Source organism: Cydia strobilella, chromosome 16, assembly GCF_947568885.1.
Source record: "Cydia strobilella chromosome 16, ilCydStro3.1, whole genome shotgun sequence".
NCBI classification, from domain to species: Eukaryota; Metazoa; Arthropoda; class Insecta; order Lepidoptera; family Tortricidae; genus Cydia; species Cydia strobilella.
Window position 1 is genome coordinate 14,372,378 of NC_086056.1, and position 16,979 is coordinate 14,389,356.

The 16,979-nt window shown below is 37.2% G+C and overlaps 2 protein-coding genes across 2 annotated transcripts in view; both read right to left on the reverse strand.

The window, feature by feature from the left end:
* Nucleotides 1–16,979, reverse strand: part of LOC134748603 (sodium/calcium exchanger 3-like) — a 143,378-nt gene that overhangs the window by 51,762 nt on the left and 74,637 nt on the right. The gene's annotated exons all lie outside the window — the stretch shown is intronic.
* LOC134748498 (uncharacterized protein K02A2.6-like) lies at nucleotides 4,679–7,968 on the reverse strand. The gene is made up of 2 exons (XM_063683294.1): nucleotides 7,627–7,968; nucleotides 4,679–6,663 (listed from the first exon to the last, which is right to left on the reverse strand). The coding sequence occupies exon 2, from the start codon at nucleotides 6,455–6,457 to the stop codon at nucleotides 4,679–4,681; it is 1,779 nt and encodes a 592-aa protein (XP_063539364.1). The 5' UTR covers nucleotides 6,458–6,663; nucleotides 7,627–7,968.

A 16,979-nucleotide genomic window follows, 5' to 3' on the forward strand; every position in this document is an offset into this window, starting at 1 on the left:
AAATATTTAAGACCTTGTATGAAAGAAACGTCGTAAATGTAGCCACTTATCTGAGTTATAGATCCTTTAATCTTTAAAGAGCCATTGCAGGTTTAGCCAGCGAAATGTACCTTTTAGTTGTGAACTTTTTATTGAACAAGCCTAATGTTTTATTACTAATCTTAAGTTAGGTACCTGTATAGGTATATGTATGCAAAATTTCAGCTTCAATGAAAGTCGGGAAGTGGGTCAAATTTAACTTGCAAGATTTGACCCGTACGTACGTACGAGTACGTATGTACTTACATACGTAGGTATACCTATAGCAAATAAAAAAAACATGTAACAAGTTAATAAAAAGCTTGTAAAAATAAGTACTTAGTAAAACCAACACAGTAATCATAAAACAAACAACCAATAAAAATAATCATGAAACTGGAGTCGAGCATTTTCGTCAAAAATCATATGGAGCTTTTCACGGCGGGGCACGAGAAACAAAGGTCATCTTGTACATGATATTATTTCCAAGACTTCATTATATAATAAACAGTGTTTTGCAATGAGCATTAAATTGTATAATAAGCTACCAAATTACATGAATTAATAGCTACCTTTAAGTAAATTTAAAAGAAGTCTTGTTAGTTATTTCTTAGATAAAAATTATTATTGCCCCAAAGACTTTCTCTATGAGAATAATCAGGAACAAAATTGTTAACTGAATTTGTTATCATTCAAATTTGAATTTGTGTACATTTTTGCATGCTAGTTTACATTTTTTTTTTCTTTTTTTTTATTACAAAAAGGCAAGCATTTGACCGCAATCTCACCTGCTGGTAAGTGCCGATGCAGTCTAGGATGGATCATGCTTACCTAAAAGATGTCTATTCACTCTCGATTTAAAAAGATCCAAGTTATAGTGGACTGGGAATATATTTGCAGGAAGTGAATTCCACTCCTTAGCCGTTCGCATGATAAAGCTAGATGCTTAGTACGAATCAGTGGCAGAGTAACGACGTAAGGGTGAAACGCAAGTCCGCGTCTAGTCCCACGGTGGCAGAATGGGGATGGGGGGATTAAATTATGTAATCCCATCGCACACTCCCCGAAATGTATCCTGTAGAATATAGCAGAATAAGCAACAAATTGTCAGAATTACACCTGTAGACACGAAATAATGTACTTATTCTATGCAAATAAAGCTATTCTATTCTATTCTAACAACAGCGGCTGACAACTAGAAATTATGAGCTTTAATAGAACAAAGACGTAGCGGTTCTTTACACGAAATTAGTCGTAACATGCAAATCCTAATTTCAACTTTATTTCATGTCAAACAAAGTCCAGAATAGAAATTCGTAGTTTTATCACTTTAATAGCCATTACTAAACTAACACATGTTGGGCTCACACATTAGCTTGTAAAATACTAATTTTCGACCTAACCAGCGAACTTTTGAGCATATACTGTTTTATATGAAAACACGGGCACAGAATAAATAATAGTACTAGGTACAGGTACAGAAGTTTCACTCTCAAACAAAACGCGTCTATTATGAACGCAAGGTGGCGCAAGCGCGAGCACGCGTCCGTTCCTTAGCGGTGCGCAGCAACTACTATGGCTCGACACCAAAATTGGTGTGGGCCGCAGCTCTAAGAAAGCATGAATTTGTGATCAGTACGGACAAAATGTAACCCCTCTAAAAATAACTTGCTCGCCGGATTTATTATATTGATATTGGGTTTGAAATTTCTAAGTTACCACAACACTAACCTGAATAAACCTCTTTGCCAAAGCTTACAACTCCACTATAGGGTTTATATTCAATTAAGAAGTTTCAGAACACCCTAATTCCATTTAAATTTGGAACTACAAAATTCCCAAAATTGTCCTCACCACACAATAAAGTTCAAATTTGTAAAGGAGTAGTGAATTACAGAGATTTCGTGTCATATTCTGAAAGGATATTTAGTTATCCCGTATTTGTTTTTCTTTAATCAGCTATTAACTGGTGGAAACTGTATTAGTTTATGAATTTTTCATCACACTTGCTCGAAAAACATATGAGAGTTCTGGACCACATGACGTCACTATGACGTCATTTGACTGACGTCATGTGGTCCAGAACTATATCAGCTCATATCTACATTATCTACCCTACTTACAACGGAATCAAAACCTCCAGAACGACATTGAAGCGTGCATATACCGTATCGTTATTTAAGTGACAGTACTGACGGTAAATATTTTAATTTAGGAAATTCAAGTAGCTCAAGTGCTCCTGCGGCAGAAGTGCTGGGCGTGCCCCCCGCCATGCTGGCCTTAATGATATCATCCGTCGGGCCTTAGCCAGTGCGGGAGCACCGGCGGTTTTGGAACCGACCGGCCTCTCCCGCGATGACGGTAAAAGGCCCGACGGCATGACCCTCGTGCTATGGAAGATGGGACGGCCGTTGGTTTGGGACGCAACCTGTGCCGATACCTTAGCGCTATCCCATCTCCATGGCACCGCAGTGAAGGCTGATTCGGCTGCCAATTCGGCCGAGCTCCTCAAGCGGCGCAAGTATGCAACCATAAATAGTGGTTGCATATTTGAGCCGTTTGGGGTTGAAACTATGGGGCCTTGGGGGGAAAGTGCCCTTCTTCTTCTTCTTCTTTACGTGCCATCTCCGTCCAGGAGGTCGGCGACCATATGTCTATATGTCTCTCTATGTTCAGTCATGCGAATTAGTCTATCTATGCTCTTCACTTCAAAGTGCCCATAGAGTTTTTAAGGAATGTAGCCGCAGGTTAGTAGAGTTGACGCGTGACCAGAGGGCTGGTTCATATCTAGCACAGCGGATCAGCATTGCCATACAACGTGGCAATGCTGCCAGCCTTCTGGGCACGCTGCCAATAGACGGTACTGATTTGGGGCAATTTTTTTATTTATAGTTTATTTTTAAGTTTAGTTTTTAATTTTAGTTTTTAATTTAGTTTGTAATTTTGATTTTTTTATACTTAGTGTTTAATAAAATGACCATACATGGATGATATTAAATAAAAAATTAAGTAGCTCTTATTTACCTCTTATACTTTTTCTCTTTTATTGACATCGATTTATAGCATGTTTCACTTGTCCTCGCACTTTTGAAACGTCAAAATATATTACACCCGTCATACCGGGGTATTATAATAAATACTAGCGACCCGCCCCCGGCTTCGCGCGAATTACCCTTAAAAATTATACACCTAAACCTTCCTTAAGAATCACTCTATTACTTACTGCTGTGGCGCGACGACCCGAAGTGGATCTTGGCCTCCGACACCAAAGACCGCCATGCTACTCTATCCAAAGCCGTTTCTGTCCAGTCGACGGCGCCGAGTTCACTGAGGCAAAGATAGATATAACTCCGTAATAGATGGATACAGTCTAAGGAAAAAACGTGCCTCGAAAATCAAGAAAATTTGACTCTCTATCAGAGGGCGCTACTAGTATATAGGTAGATGGCGTTGACGGTTTCGTTTGTTATTTAACAATTTTAACGCACATGGGTCAAAATCATAAAAATAATTAATGCAAATAAAAAAAATCATTTATCTATATTTAAATACATTTTATCGTATTTTTATAAATCTTCATTTTTAGTTTTAAAGTGTGTCGACAGATGGCAGTGAATTTACTGGGGTTACAAAATTCACTATGACAGTACCGCTCTAGTATAAGTTACTCTATGACTGAGGTCTTTCTGCACTTCGTCTCTCCAGCGCCCTAGGTACTCTATTGATGATTGATATATGATATTGATCCATCTAAGGCGGATTCGGCACTCGTTGGTGGTTTTAGACGGTAGTCCTCTGGTTAGTCCGTCATCCCTCCTGGTTCCCCCGGACCAGGTGGCATGCGTAAACGCATTTCCCCAACGTTAAAAAAAAAAAAAAAAGGTACTCTATTGATAGGTGAAAATCCGTTTAGTAGTTTTGGAGTTTATCGCGAACATACAGACAAAAAAACAGACACGGCGGCAGGGTATTCGTTTTATATATCAATTCAGCGCCTGAATAAATGCATAATTGGGATATTTTTACTAGGTTAGTAAACATAGGAAACAATAGTTATTTGTTATACAAGGGTGCAAAGTTGTATTTTACCCGCGAGTGTGGAATTGAAACACGAGCAAGCGAAAGGATTCTATAGTTGAACCACGAGCGAAGCGAGTGGTTCTAAAATAGAATCCTGAGCGTAGCGAGTGTATTAACACACAAGAAGCAAAATACATTTGCACCCGTGTGTAACACAAAACTTTTCCCCTCACTATAGCGAGGAAAGTGCAACATCCACAGGCGTTAGATCATCTTCATCACTGGAATCACTCATTTTTTTACGATATAAATTAGATTCTCAAACCATTTATTTAATGATAATTAATATCTAACGAACCATTATTATGAGCGTTTTACGTTTTGTTATCTGTCAAGCTACTTAAACACGCTCCATCCAAGGTGTGATGTTGGGATGCTCGAATGGGTTTATTTGTATCCGGTAATTAATTAATACCAATACTAACTGTTTAACTATTATTTATTGTAATAAATGATAAGAGCACATCTTACTAGTTCAACGTCTTTAACCCAAGAGGGGGAGGGGCGGAGCAGACAGCGTTTAGTTACCACAACTCTCCCCCAGCACATTTATAAAAGAACAGCGAGAAATTAACTTACACTAATTACTTATAGCTAACATTTGGTTAACATGGCGTTTTATGTCTCTCCCCTCCACATTTACCAAATATGTAGCCCCTGGTGTCAGACACTCCTTGATCTCTCCCGCAATCCACTTTCGTTTTTTATCTCTATAATCTCTGACCATGACTTTCATCCCCACATCAAAAGTCACGTTTCGATTTCCCTTACTGAACTCTACTAATTTTTCATTATTGATTTGCAACCTAGCACTTACTGGCTGTGGTCTAAGTAAAGAAAATCTAGTTCTCAACTCCCGCTGATACATTAATTTCGAGGGGCTGACACCAGTGGCTCTATTTACACTTGTTCGATAATCGACTAAAAATAAATTTATGGCGTCTTCCAGTGGCTTGCCACTGGCTATAATTTTTTTTACATGGCTTTTAAAGGTTTGTACAAAACGTTCGGCGGCTCCATTCGTTGCGGGATAATAAGGTGGGGTGTAACTTATTTTTATATTTTTACTTTTAAAATAATCTTGAAATTCAGAACTCGTCCACGTTGTCCCATTATCCACCACCAAATGGAGCGGGTAACCATACCGAGCAAATAGTGACTTAAAAACTTTTAGTGTATTAGTAGCCTTTATATTAGACATCACATATGCTTCTGGCCACTTTGAAAAACTATCTATCACCACTAAAAACATCTTACCACAGAAAGGTCCAAGAAAATCCGCATGTAAACGCTCCCAAACTGTATGGGCCGGTGGCCAGGGCGTTAGGGGTACCTTTTCGGGGGCCTTTCTGTTTTCTAAACAAATCATGCATGCATTTGTTATATCTGTGATATCCTTATCTATAGTTATCCACCAAAAATATGACCTAGCGATTTGTTTCATTCTATTTATTCCAAAATGGCTTGCATGTAATTCGTTCATTACTAGATTCTGTAGACTTTTTGGAATTATGACTCGTGTGCCCCATAGTAAGCAACCCTGGTCAATACTTATTTCATTTTGTTTTTCATAAAAAGATTTTAATTCTTCATTTAACATTGCTTTATCAGGCCAACCATCAGTACAATATCTCATTACAGTTGATAGGGTAGTACATTTTTTTGTTTCTTGTTCCACCATTTTCCAATTTACATTTTCAAAATTTGATAATGACAAGAATTTTAACACACTTAATTCACTACTGTCTAATATTGGATGGCTAAAAGTACTATTGTCTGGCGTGGGGTTGCGAGACAAATAGTCTGCGGGGTTGCAATCTGTTTTTATATGTTGGATAGTGTAGTTAAACCCTGACAAGAATATAGCCCAGTGCTGTAATCTTTTACATGCCATTTTTGGTATACCTTTTTTAGGGCCAAATATAGTAACTAGAGCCGCATTATCGGTTTGTAACTCGAATGTCCGTCCAAACAAATATTCATAAAATTTAGTTATTCCAAAGATTATAGCATATGCTTCCTTTTCTATAGTTGGATACTTTATTTGAGTATCACTCAATTTTTTACTGGCATAGGCTACTGGTTTCACTACACCATCCTCAGATTTCACAGAAAGAACAGCGGCCACCCCACAGTCTGAGGCATCACAGCTTAAAATTATCGGCAGTTCATTGCTGTAATGAGATAAAGTGGCTGTTTTTGTTAAAGCTCCTTTTATTTTTAAGAAGGCGTTATTACATTCAGGGGTCCAACAAAAGTTTTCATTCCTAAGGCAATTATACAAAGGCTGTAGTATTGTGGCCATATCTTTTAAAAATCTATTATAATAATTTACTTTTCCTAAAAAGGAACGTAACATTTTTATATTTTCGGGTTGGGGTGCTTTCAATAAAGGCTCTATATTTTCTTTAATTACGCTGATCCCTTCACCTGACACATGATATCCAAATACTGTTAGGTGTTCTTCAAAAAACTTGCACTTTGATATTTTTAATTTTAACTCTGCCTCTGTGAAGCGTTGCAATACAGATTTTAATCTTGAATTTACTTCTTCTATTGTTTTTCCTGCAATGAAAACATTATCTATATAAACCTTCACACCCTCCAGTCCCGACAACAACTGAACAATCAGGCGTTGGAAAGATCCCGGCCCAGTGCTGACACCATAGGGCAGATATAAGTATTTATATATGCCCTTTTCAGTCACTATTGTTGTTAGTTCTTGTGAGTCTGCATCAAGTGGTGCTTGAAGGTAGGCTTCTTTCAAATCCAGCTCACAAAAATAACTATTTCCTTCAAAATTTGACAGTATGTCATTTATTGTCGGGAGAGGAAAATGGTCTATTTCTAGGTTAGGGTTCAAAGTTACTTTGTAGTCCCCACAGAGGCGCACTGAGCCATCACCCTTCATAACTGGTACCACTGGTGTACCCCATTCGCTAAACTCTATTGGAGCAATACGACCATTTGCTAACAGTCTATTTATTTCTGTTTCGACCTTGGATTTTAATGCAAAAGGCACATTTCTTGCTGGCAAAAATTTTGGCTTAGCATTTGGTTTTAATTTTAGGGTTATATTTGCCTTTTTAAAATTACCCCACCCCGGTTCGAATACAACAGGGAACTCTTTTTTTATTTTATCTAGATAGGCCTGTTTGGTTGGAACATTACTACATACATTAATATTTTGTTGTAGTTTGAACGGCCACAACTGTAATTTTTTTAACCAATCTTTTCCTATTACTCTTGGCAACCCATCTTCTACAACTATGAGGGTCATATCCTCAACTTTTGATTCATTAAATATCACATTCAAATTCTTTAATAATCCAATTGGTTTTGAAATGGACTGGTCAAAGCTGATCATAGTCATTGTAGAGTTTTCTATGTTGATTTGTGGGAAAAATTTATTTTTGTCACTTATATTTATTGTAGTTATATCTGAACCTGTGTCCACCTCAAAATCAAATGGAATCCCTTCAATTTTTAGCTTTAAAAACATAGATGGTACTTTTTTAAATAACTTACATCCCAAATTAAGTGTTTGGTACATGTCTTCTAGATTATTCGTTTCACAAACATCTTCTTCTTTTTCTTCAGAGCAAACCACCGTTTTTAGGCTTGGTTTCTTTAGGGGGCATAGCCTAAATATGTGTCCCTTCCTGCCACATTCCGAACAGTACTTAAAACGCAAGGTGCACTGATCCTTCCAATGTCCTGTCTTGCCGCAGCACAGGCACTTTGACTGTTGTTGTTGTTGACGCCTTTTTTGAGGCTGTAGACTCGCCTTCCCACGATCTGTAGAGAGCTTGAACACATCAACTGGCTTTGCTGATAGTTTAAAAGCCATCTCTGCTGTCTCCGCGACTGCTGTTAGCTTTGCCAGGGTCGCGTCAGCCATCTTCAAAACTTCATATCTGATTGTCTAAATTCAATTTACTTTCCCCACTAGTGGATAAAATGCGTTTTCCCCGCTTGCTTTAAAGGATAAAAGACGGCTTTCCGAGCTAGTGAAGGGAAAAAACATTGTTCTGGTTTAATGCAATCACAACGAATGGTTTTTTTTAAGCAAAACGACGTGAAATAATTAAATACTAAATGCGCAACAAACCGCAACCGCTGTTCCATATTAAATCTGACATTGTGATATTTAACACGAAACACAGTAGATAAAGGCACAATAGGAGGTACGCATAAAACACCGGTTTTATGGCCAACGATAATAGGTAAAGTCTGACCAGAAATATATGATCATTGTCAAGAGGGCGCTTGTTATTCTCATGTATAAAGTGACAGTTCAGTATAGTATGAAAAAATTAGTTCCAGTGAAATTCCGCAACATGGCGCGTGATATATTCCTGGTCGGGCTTTATATGCAAGGGCCACCTTAGCTGCCACGTCGCTTTTTGGGTATCCTGGACAGTTATAATGACCGGCAAATTTGAAGACACGAGACCAAAATGGTGTGCTCAAATTACTGCACGTATGTAATTAAACAGCGCGAGGCCTTACGCTTAGCGAGGAACAGGAACCTATGGAGGAACCTGGTCTTCAACAGAAGGTCATGATGTCACGATTCTCAGCATTGAGGGAACGACTGAAGAAGGCAGGCAAAATACTACCGTTTTTAAAGTTATTTTGGGCAAGCATCCTGATGGGCGTAAGGGTTATGTTAAAGGCCATTTTTTAGAGTACCTAGGCGCAGTAATGGCTTCTCAGTCCACTTGCCTTAAGGTACCGTTCCGATTCAGACTACATCAGCATTATATTGCTTCAGTATTGCAGCGCAACATTACTGCCGACTGCATTGCTGCGTCAAATATCTAAAATCCGGGTATCACCATTGATTTTGACCTTTGTGGTATCAATGCAGTTGGCAGTATTGTTCCACTGCAATACTGCTCAAGTTGACTGCATGGCTGTAGAAAACGTCAAAAAGATAATTTTATGGAGATCATCATTAGCTTGCCCTTGTCCCATTCACTTGGGGTCGGCGCAGCATGTCTTTTTCTTCCATACCTCTCTGTCACCCGTCATCTCATCCTTCACTTGCATTCGTTTCATATCATCTCTCACACAGTCCATCCACCATTTCCTTTTCTTTTTTCTTTTCTTTCTTTTTTTCTTTTCAGGTAATTTTATGGAGATATTGATATTAAATTTACAGCAAGTAGATATTTATATGCAACAGGCATTCTGCGTCTAATAGTTGTGTAGCTCATGCATAATAAATACAGGCGGTTGATATAGTAAACGGCTTTGCATTAAGTGGTTTACCAAATCGGGTCGTGATGTCGAGACTCGAGAGGTTGACAAGTGACAAGGTCAATTGAAGTGTTACGCATAACAGCCGTGACGGGTTCGTATAGGCTCACATTATATAAGTAGTAAAAATTCCTTTTAGTCTTTTTTGGTCAATTTTTTTTTACTTTGAGTTAATGTTAACCCTCTGCGGCTGATGTGCGGTCTGTCAGACACCGCCAAATAAACTTTTTGTTGATATGTCGGCGTATGACGTGATATAGCTCTGTCTCGCTCATTACCTTCCTAAAACGACTCGCGGCATCAGACAGTGATGCCCGTGTGGCGATGCGGTGCACACACCGGGAGATAAGAGCTGTGGGTGTCCCACAGACGTGAGTACAGCAATAAGTCCTGGGTCTGACAGACCTCACCTCATAAAATTATGTACTTGTCCATAGTGTGAATAGTGTCTATCAGACGTCACCACATAAAAATATTAATGTTTCTATAGTGTCTGAGATACCTAACCACATAAATAATTATGACTGATCGAGGGAAAACCTTTAAAATAAGTACCAACTTCAGGACTGATTATTACCTTATTCCGTCTTTAGATTTTCTCAATTTTTCTTTCAGGTATAAATACAATGTTAAAAAGTAGGAAAATTATTGAATTTACTAGAAGCTGTTGATTGTTTAGTTTTTTTATATTTTTTTTGTGAGCCTTAGTACAAATTGTAAGAAACTGTGAGCTTATTAAAATTTATTATATTTTTCTTATGTATTTTGTTTTTAAACCCATTTTACAATTTGATTTATTAAATTATTAATGGAATAATCGATTGATAAAACAATAGTTACCATTTTGCCATTAGTTTATTTTTAATGAATTATCGAAAATGAGGTCTGATAGACTCCACATCAGTAGAGTCACCACAGTTGCAGAGGGTTAAGCGTCTTTCCCCTGGACAATATAAAATAAATGAAGTTTAAAGCTGTATGGACGAAGCCTCAAAAATGCACCCAACTCATGCATACTGTCAAGTTTTATATAGCTTAGTGCACAGGAAAAATCGTTTTTCCGAACGTTTTTGATAAATATTCACCATAAAAAGTTGTTCATACCTATAGTAAGTATAAGTTTTAATTAAAATCATACTCTTTTTATAGATAAACATATCAGTAGGTACATCAGATCTGTAATTACGAGTATGACTTCTATCGGAAAAGGTGACTAGTTGACGAAGTAAATTCATTTCTATTTCCGCTCTGCAGGACAAAAGAGTGATGAAATGGGTGCCTATGTTGGTGGACTGTATTATTTAAAGATGCTGATTCACTTTTATCATTTATTTGACTTTCGCAAAATTAATACACATCCGCACATGGTAACCACGAAGGAAGAGCGAAACACAGATTATAAAAAAAAGGTTACAAAATGCGTGGTTTGCATGCGTACCACAGAAAATACAAATAATTCTAGTCTTTATGTTGGCAATGCTGGCAACAAAGAGTAGGTACTAATGAACCTCACCAGGGAAAGGAAAATGTTTTCAATAATAATGATTAAAATGTTGTCAATTAGTAATCAAGTATGAAGTAAAGTTCTTTCTAATCCTAAATAAAGAATTATACAACTATATATACCGGGTGTGGCCTGTAACACGAGCAAATAATTAAAACATTCAATTTGCATGAAAAAGAGGATATTAAATTTTCATACAAATTAAATATTACCTTCAATGTACGCCATTATCATTGTGATTGATGTTGCTTGTCATTGTCACGCCTTAAACCATGGATGTAAGTAAAGGGAGGTAGATATGGCACCAGGCGCTAGATCGTGAGCCATCAAATATAGGTTCCGTAACCTATATTGAGTAAAGGATGACTCACGTTTAGACCGGGCCGTGGCCGGGCCGGAGCTTCCGGCGCTTTGTTTTCTATGGAAAGCATCACATGATCACCTGTCATGTCATAGAAAAGTAAGCGTCGGAAGCTCCGGCCCGGACACGGCCCGGTCTAACGTGAGTCATCCTAAAGTCGTACGGCTGACGCCAATGTGTCAAGATTGTCACAATCATCTACTAAATATTGCCTGCATTTTAGTTTTGTCAACTATGAACGTCACGCGTGTATTATTATTAAAAGGTCATTGCCTTAAACATAACAAAATTCGCAATACATTGCGTCTTAGAATAAACTTTAATAGAATGTATACTTTAAAAACTGTAATAGATGTCATATATTAAAGAAAAAGTGACGAAGCCCTCCAGTGGTGAAGGCCGGATTCGAACCGACGTCTTTAGCGGTCGCGGCTAACGCCATGAACCCCTAGGCCACCCCAAAAAAAAAACAAATCAAAATATTTAATAAAATAATTTGATTTGTTCCCAAACTTGTTCAGAATGTATACTTATTAAAAATCAAAACATGTTATTTTAAAAAGTCGCTGAACAAATTTTCAGTATGAGGAGTACAGCCTACAGTAAAAATTTTTGCTCGTAGAAGAAGATTACAAGCCACACCCGGTACCTAGAATAAATATAGAGGTCAAGGAGACCGAACAATATTTGACCGAAGGAAACATGTCAAATAAAACGACTCCATATTACGTAAAGGCCTACCCAAGCTTTCATATACAATATAGACGAAGTAGCCTCAAATACAAGTAAGCAATAAGCAAATGTAAAGGCTTGTGTACACTGAAATTACTTAATAAGCGTTAGTAGCTGGAATTTTACGTCATTAATATGTATAGAACTGTGCGCTAAAATTCTTAATGTATTTAGTACGAAAATGTACAATTTAGAAATACACATAATAATATGTGAATTAACAGTTTTCACGGTTAGTTTCACTAGACTTATATTGACCAGGATATAGACCGTGATTACCTTTTGTATTGTTTTTGAGCTCCCGATATTTCGACGCAGTTACATGCATCTTGTGTGTGTTGTGTCTTGTTATACAAAAGGTAACCACGGTCTTTATCCCGGTCAATATAGATAAGTCTAATATGTGAATTATCACAAAATAAATTGAGCACGAACGTAAAAAAATAGCGGGGCATCTCGCTCGACCGCCGCAATTTTTCCACAAAAACAAAATGACATATTTGTTTATAATTTTAAATACGTTACGTACGCGTAGGGATTTGGGAACAGCTTGAAGGGAGATATTAAATTGATGACAGTATTGCGTACTTGCTAGAAAATAGCGTTTTTGTCACATAAAAGTAAACGTATCAAAATACTTAGGTTTTGAAGCGAAATATGGAGTTTTTGATTCTGTCAATTTGTCTGTCAGTTTGACACCATTAAATAATGCGCTCTATGCAAGGGCCTGACACTCTTTGATAGAGAAAGATAGTTTTATTGCGATTCCTATAAGAGGAAAGAGAAAATAGTGCCATGCTTTGTCCTTATCACCGACCGGGTGGCATCATAGGTAGGCGGCGATGGCGAAATACCGAAATTTATAAAAGTGAAAGAGAAAAAATCCTATGCTGCCCAAATTTTATATGAATATTCTTTCTCTTACCCACGGTCGCTCGGTGATGCATCTATAAGTACTTGTAAATACTGTGTCTAATGGCTCTATGGCTCTCTGGCAAATCTTGAGGGACGGTCATCTACTGTAAACAATTGAATAAGTTTTCGAATGTGACTTAGTTTTTACACGTGGTGTGGCAATGCCAGTGTAAACACAACCTAACATGTCCTTTCCTTCCCAGCGAGCTGGAATAAAACGAAATCTGCTGGAATTGCCGAAACACGCAACTTTCCTCTTTTATTCGTCTTCATAAACAAGGTTTTAGCATGAAATGACCTATATTGTATGAATGGCTATGGGTGTTACGACTTTTTAGTTTTGATTGAGTGGTTGTTATATTTATATTATCATTATTGTCATTTTTGTAGGGGCGTATAGTGTCGATTATTGTTTGTGTTGTGTTAATGTGAACGTAATGATTGTTTTGTTGTCGTAAATGATTAAGTTTTTATTGAATGGGGGAAATCATTACTGTACAAGTATAGGCTATACCGACCTAGTCCCACAGTCAGCTCATTAAGGCTTGTGTTTTGGGTACGAAATAGACGACTATATATCATACTAGCTTTTGCCCGCGACTTCGTCTGCGCGGACTTAGTAACAGCAGCTAAAGTAAGTATAGCGCCTGGAAAAATTGTCATAGCAATCTAAATTTGAGCATATTATGCACACAAATTAGCAGGCACTTCGTTAATTATCTCAATTCCATCCCGCTTTTTACTTTCTTAAGGGATGATTTTCGGGATAAAAACTATCCTATGTCCTTCTCAGGGACTCAACCTATCTCTATGCCAAATTTCATCTAAATCGGTTCAGCGGTTTAAGCGTGAAGAGGGAACACACAGACAGACAGACAGACAGACTTTCGCATCTATAATATTAGTATGGATTTCGGGTGTCCCTAAAACCGACACCAAGACTTAAAAGAGCTTACAGAACAGCTGATGGGCTACAAGATTAAGCAAATTTACCCTTAATTAAAATCTCATAGTTTTTGAGATATTGGCGCTTTTATTTATTTATTTATTTATTTATTTATGTTAAGGAGAACCAACAGCTATACACTTACAATAAACAACAAGATTAAAACAGGAAGCCAATTACAGGAACTCACAGGTAGTAACAAAATATTCAATTTTAAACTAATGCTAACACTTACGCACACACACATGCGTACAAAAAAGAGAGAAAAAATAACATAAAATAAAAAACATACCAAATTGAAAATTAATGGCGATGGAAGCCTTACAATAATCCTAAGTTTTGAACACTTAGTTCATTAGCCCCTCTAGGGGCTTCTACTTATAGGTATACTTATTCAATAACAACAGAGGTCACATAGTTCCAGATAAAAAACACTCTAAAGTAAAATTGATCAGATTCAAATGAAGAATACATATTTAGTGACAAGGCGCCAATACACTAAGTTGATAAATTCCATGCATTTCATCGCGTAATGAAAACGAAACAAAAAAAAAAAAAAGAAAAAAAGATTACATCTACGAGTAACATTACATTAATAGAAATGTCGCTCACATAAAACACCGCTCAACCAAACTATGCCTCACATTAGGAACTTTACAGTTGAATATATCGATATCAAGTTCTTTCGATAGCTCATTTAGCCTTCGACTCGCGCGAACCAGGAAGCTATTCTGTCTATATTTGGAGGATGCAGTCTTAACAGATATTGGGGGATGGTACCTTTTAGAGCGATAGGGGGTAATAAAAGAAAGTTTACTAAGTAGCTCGGAACAGTCAGTTACACCACTGGTGATGTTCAGGAGAAAGGTAATATCAGATATGTCACGTCTTTTTTGCAATGGGACTAGATGGTGTTTCTTACAAATACTTAAATAATTAGATGAGCTATAGGGATATTTCAGTTTAAAGCATAAATATTTTATAAATTTTTTTTGAACGCGTTCGATTCGGTCAACGTAAGTATTATAGCAGGGGTTCCAGACCTGTGACGCGTACTCCAGTTTACTCCGCACATATGCGCAATAAAGCACTTTCAGGGTTTTAGCTTGGGTGAAGTATATAGAATTTCTCATTATAAAGCCTAGCGCTTTTAGTGCTCCACTAATAATACTATCTATGTGCTTGTCAAATATAAGTTTAGAATCGTGAATAATACCCAAATCCTTCATATAAGTTACTTTCTCAAGCGGGTGACCCTTTATTGTATATGATGTGGAGGTTACATTGCGTTGACGGGAAAATGTAATTGAAAAGCACTTTGAGGGATTAAGCTCTAACTTATTCACTTCACAGTACTCATCGAGACGTTCAAGATCGGACTGCAATAATATTGAGTCATGGTTGCATTTTATCTCGTTAATGATCTTCATGTCATCTGCAAAGCAGAGAAGTTTAGAGTGCAAAAAACACTTGCCTATATCGTTAACAAAAATGTTGAATAATAACGGACCGAGCAGTGACCCTTGCGGGACGCCGCTTGGGACTGATACCCATCCAGATATATAGTTGTTGACCACGACAGCCTGAGACCTATTATTGATATAAGAGGAGAACCACCTCAGTAAATCCCCATGTATTCCCATGTCATATAACTTTGATATAAGCAACCTATGATCAATTCTATCGAAACACTTGCTGTAGTCAGTATATATGACGTCAACCTGAAGCCCACTATCCATAGCTTCAGTGACATAATCATTAAGTAAAACAAGATTGGATACAGTTGACCTTCGTTGCAAAAAACCGTGCTGATAATCACTAAAAGAAAGTTTAAAAGTATCGTATACTTGTTGAAACACAATTTTTTCTAGCACTTTTGAAAGTATACATAATTTCGATATTGGTCTATAGTTAGTTATTTCCGTCTTCGGACCCTTTTTGTGAACGGGGGTGATAAAAGCCGACTTCCATATTGAGGGAATTGAGCACTCGGCGAATGAACGCCGAAAGAGTAAAACAATGGGACACACCAAGCTCTTAGCACAGTTAATTAGGAACTGGGCAGGTAGCTCATCAGGACCCGCTGACTTAGAAGGATCTAATTTTAGTAGTATATTAGAGACAACGTCCGGATTAATTTCAATGCTATTTAAACTAGCCACTGAGTCATACCTGGGATAGGGTGAATGATCGGTATTATTATTATTTGAGGCTCTGAAGGTGGTAGAAAAATAATCTGAGAAAGCATTGCAAATATCTAAGCCTGAATTAAATATTCTGTTTCCATACTTAAGGCTGCTGGGTAAACTCTGAGAGGATGAACGAGACTTCACAAAAGACCAAAATTGTTTAGGGTTAGTGGCAATATTATTTTCTACCCGGTGTATATACGAAGTAAAGCATGTATCTTCTAATTTACGTACTCTTTCCCTAAGAACGTTATATGAAATTAAGTCTGATAGATTCTTGTATATTTTATATTTCCTGAAATATTTGTATTTTTCTTTAATTACTTTCTTCAAGGAAACGGAATACCATACCGGATAGTTATCCTTTTTAATTATTTTACTGGGTATAAATTTATCCCTAAGTTTCTTAAAAGTTACGTAAAAGAAATCCAAAGCTTGGTCTAAAGTACGGTCGGAAAACTCAGTCTCCCAATTGATGGTAGCTAGCTCGTTATTAATAGACGTGTAGTCACCTTTGTTGTAAAAATATTTAACCCGAGGGGCTGTATGAAGCGGGAGGACAGTGGTTAACTTAATTCGAATAGTTAAGGGGTCATGATACGGGTCAATAGGAACTAGGGGTACATCACAACTACTAACGCGTACAAAATCATTAGATAATACTAAGTCCAGTAACTTACCGAACCGGTTTAAAATACCGTTATATTGATTTAGATTCAAAGTATGAATTTCATCGATTAGGCTACATTCATCATTACTAGCATAGGAAGACGGAACCATCACCGAGTCTCGACCTATCCACCGGATACCGCTCATATTAAAATCACCAATTATTATAAACTTGTCATCTGGACGATGTAACATCAACTCACTTAATTTATTTAAGAAGTTAGCTAATTGTTGTGAAAATGAGTTACCATTATTTTGATTACACAAATATAGTACGCACAAATGAACTTTTACTAACCT

What these genes read in the sequence shown, in the direction of transcription:
- LOC134748498 (XM_063683294.1), bottom strand. Translation starts at nt 6,457, where the DNA reads ATGTTACGTTCCTTTTTAGGAAAAGTAAATTATTATAATAGATTTTTA.